The 7431-nt window shown below is 42.9% G+C and overlaps 1 protein-coding gene across 1 annotated transcript in view; it reads right to left on the reverse strand.

Moving 5' to 3' along the window:
• Positions 1–2294, reverse strand: part of LOC116353448 (golgin subfamily A member 6-like protein 22) — a 103078-nt gene extending 100784 nt beyond the window's left edge. Inside the window, exons 1-4 of the mRNA XM_031789206.1 lie at positions 2103–2294; positions 999–1201; positions 428–653; positions 1–48 (exon numbers count right to left, since the gene is read on the reverse strand). The exon at positions 1–48 is cut by the window's left edge and continues 61 nt beyond it. Of these exons, the coding sequence (XP_031645066.1) occupies positions 1–48; positions 428–653; positions 999–1201; positions 2103–2294 (669 nt within the window). The remainder of the gene's footprint in view (positions 49–427; positions 654–998; positions 1202–2102) is intronic.
• Positions 2295–7431: the final 5137 nt, after the last annotated feature.

Consider the following 7431-nt stretch of genomic DNA (forward strand, 5'->3'; position numbering starts at 1 on the left):
TTCTTCCTCTCTTCGAATGTCATTCTGTGTTTTCTCCTCATCTGCTTTCTGCGAAAGAGGAGGGGAAGAGACAGAGAGAAAGAAGGAGATAAAAAAAGAGGACAATGCAACTAATCAGTAAACAAACTACAGATTGAATGTTCGTTTTCTTTTTACATGTGAGATGTACAAAAGTCATACAGCACTTCCCCACTCTACAACACACATAAAGACAGATGAGATGAATAAATTGTGTCCTGCCCTTTGCAATCCCGTGGTAACAAAGTGTCTACATTTAGCCACCCATACAGACCCTATGGCCAAGCTGCAAGTGTAACTGAGAGGTGTTTTCTCTTACCACAGAGCATTTCTGTCTGCCTTGGTCGGCGCTCTGCTTAACACTTCTCTTCACTTCCTGGTTCTCGCTCTGAGTTTCCATTCTCACTACCTGGTTCTGAGCCTTGCTCTGGACTTCCATATTTAGTCCCTGGTTCTGAGCCTTGCTCTGGACTTCCATATTTAGTCCCTGGTTCTGAGCCTTGCTCTGGACTTCCATATTTAGTCCCTGGTTCTGAGCCTTGCTCTGGACTTCCATATTTGGTCCCAGGTTCTCTAGCTTGCTCTGGAACATCCTTAGTGACTTTCTCTCCTTCCTGATTTGTTCAGCCTCGGACCTGAGAGAGAACACCTTCCTGTTCACAGACATCACTCTGTGGTCAACCTCCTTTCTCTTCACCACTATCTCCCTCTCCATCCTGCGCACCTCTCTCTCCCTTCTGTCCGCATCCATTTTTTGCCTGGCCAGATGGGCCCTCTCTCTCGTTTTCTCCTCATCCTCCCTTTTCTTTTCCTCCCTCTCCTTGTTTCTCAGGAAGGTTTCCCTTTCTCTTTTCTCTTCGTGGGAACGGATACGCTGCATTTCCACAAGCATCTGGTATCTTTTCTCTTCCTCCTTCCTCTGACCATGGCTCTGGCTTTTCTCCTTCCCTCTCGCTCCGTCTCCTTGGCAGCAGCGGCACCCCTCATTCATCTCCTCCACCCCTCTTCCTCTCCTTCCATCTCCCTCCTCGTCACTCCTCTTTTTCACCCCGGTGTTTTCCGTCCTCCGCTCCTCTCCGTCCATCTCTCTCGCCACCTGATCGCTGGCGGGGTCGTCCGTCTCTCTGAGGTTCTCAATGACTCTCCTCCTCTGAGGAAGGTCCATAATCAGCAGCTTGAACACCTTAGTAATAATAACAAAAACATTTTTATGAGCAAAGTATTTAGGCATCACACTCAAAAAGTGAACTTTAACAAAAACCTGTTTTTAACATGTAACAACATCATGAAAAACAACCATTTGAAATACATATGCACTTCTTATGCTCTGGCAAAACGTTCAGGAATGAGTTGGCACCTTGAGATAAAGGAACTGGTATTACTATTTAGTGGAGCTATTAACCCTCCTACCATGTTGCCGGGTCAATTTGAACCATTTCCACTTTTGAGTTGTCTAAAATACCAGTTCCCCTCTCTTTTTCTCCATGAAATTAAAAGACCTCTACTCATTTAGGGTCATGAACCTAACTTCACAATGTGGACACTGGTGTGTTGTGGAATGTCTGTGTAGATGTTGTATACAAACACGATGTTGTGGGTCATTTTAACCCGGAGGCTTTCATGCGTATTTTGCACAGGTCCAAAAAAAAAACAAGTGTCTTTAATGTATGTTGTTTTGACTGGTTCTGGTTGCACTTTTATAATTATGTTCGGGTGAAAAGGAGCTTTCCTCAGGCTTCTCCTTCTCAGTGGGAGAGCAGCGGATCTTTGACACAGACACGCAAAAATGAGCTCCAAACAGAAAATGCTTGTTTGTGATTAAGGAAACATGCTTAACAAATAGTTCTTAAATATGGAGTTTTTGAAATCAAATGTTCTTGTATTTCTTCTTTCTGAAAGGTCTGACAAAATAAACGTTTGTCTGTTTTTACTTGTTTTTTTTTGACTGTCTTGAGTGCGTTTAAACTGTGCGGGTCAATCTGACCCATACCACAATGGACGTCATATTTTTTCCCCCAGCAAAACACTAGTGTTAATAAGTAACATCATAACAGAAGATGAATTTGTAGCTCAATTGTAAATACCATGTTCCTCTGAGCCTTCTCCCTTAGTCTCCACTCCTGTTGTATCTCAACGATCCAGCTCTCCACCTCCCTCTTCCGGTTGCTGAGCTTCTTCTCCGTCCATCTCCTCTCCTCAAAGAGCTTCTCCTGGAGATGTGAGTCAAAGAAGTCCTTCCACGCCTCCTCCCCCTCCTTCTCAGTCAGGAACTTCATCGCTCGTTCCTGTGGAGAGAACCAGTGAGAGAGAAAGGAACGGAAGTATGCAGCCAAACACCGTGCAGCCGGAAAGAACTCAGACCGCTTGACTTTTTCCACATTTTGTTACTGTCACAGCCTTATTCTAAAATGGATGACATAAAAACGTTTCCTGGGCAATCTCTGAAAAGAGGTGTCCAACCTGACAGAGCTGAAGAGGTTCTGCAGAGAAGAGCGGGAGAAACTCTCCAAATGCAGGTGCGCCAAGCTTGTGGCGTCAGACCCAAGAAGACTTGTGGCTGTAATCGCTGCCACAGTTGCTTCAACAAAGTACTGAGTAAAGGGTCTGAATACTTATGTAAATGTGATATTTCCCCCAATTTCTTCTACAAATTTAAACAAAAATCTAAAAACCTACTTTTGCTTTGTCATTATGGGGTAGATTGATGAGGGGGGAAAAAAACGATTTAATCAATTTTAGAATAAGGCTGTAACGTAACAAAATCTGGAAAAAGTCAAGGGGTCTGAATACTTTTCGAATGCACAGTAGATTATCAGAATAATATCATGCTCACACTACTGACTAACTTTGAAGTAACCAGCACAAATCATTATAAAAACAATAAGGAAAAGTCTCTTCTCACCTGGGAATGAAGTATTCCAGCAGAACCTCCATCAGAGTACTTCTCATATATTTCTGACATTTAAACAACACTGGTAAGAGATTTAAATACTATTTGTGTGAGCAAAGCAAAAATGACTCATTTGCAAATCACACTGTTCAATTCTGGTCCAACATTCTGGTTCTACCATCAAAAATCCATGGGAACTATGACAACCGCCCTTATGATGTCACAACCAGGTCAGGATCATAGAATTAGGAATGAGTCATTTGACAGAATCTCTATGGTCATATATATACTGAACAAAAATATACATGCAACCATTTAACAAGTTACAGTTCACATAAGGAAGTCAGTCAATTTCAGCAGGGGCACAGCCATGTGTGGGCCTGGGAGAGCATAGACCCACTGGGGAGTCAGGCCCAGCCAATCAGAATTCATTTTCTCCCACAAAAGGGCTTTATTACAAACAAAAATACTCCTCAATTTCATCAGTTGTCCGGGTGGCTGAAGGTGAAGGTCCCGAAGGTGAAGAAGCCGGATCTGGAAGTCTGGGCTGACGTGTTTACATGTGGTCTGAGGTTGTGAGGCCGGTTGGACGTACTATGGAATTCTCTAGAACGACATTGGAAGCGTCTTATGGAAGATAAAATAAGCATTAAATTCTCTGGCAACAGCTCTGATGGACATTCCTGCAGTGAGCATATCAATTGCACACTCCCTCAATGCTTGAGACATCTGTGGCATTGCATTGTGTGACAAAACTGCACATTTTAGAGTGGCCTTTTATTGTCCCCAGTACAAGATGCACCTGTGTAATAATCTTGCTGTTTAATCAGCTTCTTGAAACGCCACGCCTGTCCTGTGGATGGATTATCTTGGCAAAGGAGAAATGCTCACTAACGGGGGTGTAAACACATCACAGTGAAATCATTTTAGAGAAATAAGCTTTTTGTGCGTAGACATTTTTTTTTTTTGGGGGGGGGGTCTTTTATTTCAGCTCATGAAACATGGGACCAACACTTTACGTATTGAGTTAATATTTTTGTTCAGTTTAATTTGAATAATTCTGATTCTATGGTCTGGACCCACTGTGACCCTTGTTACCATGGCAACAGTGTCAATCAAACGTGTTACCTCTATCAGTATGGAGGACTGTAGTGGAGTGAGTCGCCTCTATCCCACTTCGCTATCAATTTATGATACAGTTCACAAAGTTAGAGAAAACAAAGTTTTGATTTGGACGTTTTTTTTTCTTCAAGTCACTTCCAACTCAATTTGAGAGAATATCACGGCAGTGTAAATTTTCTGACTTAACTTAATTCCCTCTTCTTCAAAGTAATTTCCTATCAGCCTGTGATAACCCTCTGATTGAGGCTGGAGCTGGGGCTTGTCCATGGTAATTTCTTCACTTTATACTGTCTCCATCAAGGCAAAACCTACTCCACCTCACCCCTCATCCCAGCCCTGATCCTCCTTTAATACTGAACAGGACGAGTTGGACTCAGTCAGCATATAGTCCCCTGGACCCCCATGTCTCTATGCTAATACACCTCTTCTCCCCTCCCGGCTTCTGTCTTTTGCTATCCCTTCTAATACATTTAATACACCTCTTCTCCTCTCTTTTCTCTCCCTCCCTCTCAAACCCTCTCTCTTTCTTTCTCTCTCTGTCCTTTTTTCTCTATCTCCAGCCTCTCTCTCTCACTCTCTCTCTCTCTCTCTAACTCTCTCTGTTTGCTCTCCTCTGAGATAAAGTCAGACAAATCAGACAAATACCACTTTTTTGAATAATATAAGGTACAATATAATGAACTCTCAGTGAATCCTCACCTTCATCTAATTTATATCTCAATTTTATAGAGGAGAAAGAAATCAATTTCCTCTCTTATTATGGTTCCTCTGCTCCTTAAATCCTGGCTTCTCTCTCTCTCTTTCTCTTAATGTACAGGTCTTCTCTCCTCTCGGTTCATTTTTCATTCCTTCTCCCGCTCAGCGATTATCCCAACGCATATCAAAGGACTCTAATGAAGATTCACAACATTTTCCCCTTCTCTACTAATACCTTATCAAAGAAGAATCTCGTTCCGGAAAATCAATTTTCTTTCATATTATTAAGTCCTCCTCCACTGCACTTGCATGCATGATTCTTTAGTTAGCGGAGAGCAACAGAGAGGGACTTAACCCTGAGCACCCCACACACTCAATACAGATACGCTTATCTCATATCACATATCACATAGCTACTGCTAACTCCCTGACTGGGAGATACGAGGTTATAGGGGAGAGGAGAGGAGAGGAGAGGAGAGGAGAGGAGAGGAGAGGAGAGGAGAGGAGAGGAGAGGAGAGGAGAGGAGAGGAGAGGAGAGGAGAGGAGAGGAGAGGAGAGGAGAGGAGCTGGACTAGGCCCTGCGATTGAGGATGAATATGCTCTGTGGTTGATGACAACTACGCTGGGTTGCAGGCATTGGGTCACTTAGTTTGGTTGTTTTGTTTAAAAAGAGCAAGGTTGGGTTGTTGATAATGGGTTATTGAGAATGGGCTCTTGAGATATGACCCAGTGATACTGGGTTGTTGAGATATGACCCAGTGATGCTGGGTTGTTGAGATATGACCTGGTGATACTGGGTTGTTGAGATATGACCCGGTGATGCTGGGTTGTTGAGATATGACCCGGTGATGCTGGGTTGTTGAGATATGACCCAGTGATACTGGGTTGTTGAGATATGACCCAGTGATGCTGGGTTGTTGAGATATGACCCGGTGATGCTGGGTTGTTGAGATATGACCCAGTGATGCTGGGTTGTTGAGATATGACCCAGCAGGTCAGATCAGAAGGCTGGATGTGTGGCTTAGTAGGGGTGTGGCTTTCTTAGTTATTTTTGACCACCCGTGATAGAACATTCCGGTGAATCTTCTCTGTTGTATATTGTTATTACATGTTAAGTTTGAACACAGACAGATTTGTCTTTAATGAGGCTCAAACAAGAGTTCTGGAAGCGCCTATGCACATCAAATTGTTGGGATAGTTGCAACTTTGTTACAATATGTAAATAATGCTGTTATAAATCTTATATTGTGTTCAAAAGGTACTCGCATTCCAATCAGGAAAAATAATTATCCAAGGAGACGCAAAGGTAACACTTTATTTGGATAGTTCATCTGTAGGTGCTCCACAGACTATCAGCAACATTTCAAATGACTGTCTACTAACCCTAACCTTAACCCTTACCATAACCCTAATCCTAACCTTAACACTTACCCAAACTCTTATTCGAAACCTAACCCTAATATGATTGAAGAACGACGCAACGGTTTAGGGTACATGGTGATATCATACGAAATGGGGAGGTACAGTACTCAAGTGTAAAGGTCAATAAGGGCGGGCGGGAGACTAATGGTGCATCCAGACGCAACATTAGAGAAAACATTTTAGGTTTAATTCCTCATTTAAGCCTCGGGGGTGTAGAGTTTTCAGATTAAAGCTCCATCGGGCTTCAATGGCACAGAACTTAAGATCAGTAACAGCATGATTAGCCTCAGGCATTAAATGTATAATAAAAGATGTCATATCAAAATTTAAATATTGGGGAAAATTGAAATGGGCAGTGTACAAACGGAATGGCATTCACTCTCCCGGGTGGCCAAAAAAGAACTATATGCAAGACATAATAGGCCACACATCCTGAAAATAACCTATGGATTACATTTTAAATGAAAGACCCAGCTGCTGTGTCAACCCAGCATGAAAGTGAATAAAAACCAGACTGATCTTTAAATTAACCCATGTTTGTGTAATTCAAACAACCCAACATGTTGAGTTATTCATGCAACCCAACTGGCTGGGTCAAAATAATGAAGCGCGTGTTCGGTCCAATATTTACCCAGTGCTGTGTTAATAAATAACCCAAATATATATATTTTTAACCCAACTTTTTTGTGTGTGTAAGCCCTAGAGTGGAGGCTGAATTGGCCCAGTGATAGAGTTGGACTGGGGCCTACGGTGGAGGTAAAATAGGTTCTATAGTGGAGCTGGATTAGGCCCCATGGTGCAGCGAGGTGCTGGGTGATAGATAAAGTGGGGCAGGCGTAATGATGAGGCATCATGGATGTAAATGATACTCAGCTCTGGAGAGAGAGAAAGAGATGGAGGATGGGGGAGGTCTGGAAGAGGAGTGACCCAGGGAGAGGGGGAATAGATAAATGATCAAAAGGAGAGCAGAGCAGAGGGAGAAACAGAAGTGTTGGGGGTGGTGATGTATGTGGGCCTGTCAGAGAGGTCGCACAAGATGCAGTGTGCTCTTCCATAGGGGATACCCCCCCCCCCACACACACACACACACCCTAATGACGTTATTCAGAGATAACACACTAAATCACACACATACATTGCAGAAGACACTATCATATCATCTTTCACTTCCTCCTACACATAACACAACTCCACGTTCCATCACACTCTGAAGAACAATCCTTTACTCTTCTGTTTTCTGATCGGGAATGACTGAGATCTGCTGTGAGAATGTTGTCCATAT

Source organism: Oncorhynchus kisutch, linkage group LG14 (genome assembly GCF_002021735.2).
Source record: "Oncorhynchus kisutch isolate 150728-3 linkage group LG14, Okis_V2, whole genome shotgun sequence".
NCBI lineage: Eukaryota > Metazoa > Chordata > Actinopteri > Salmoniformes > Salmonidae > Oncorhynchus > Oncorhynchus kisutch.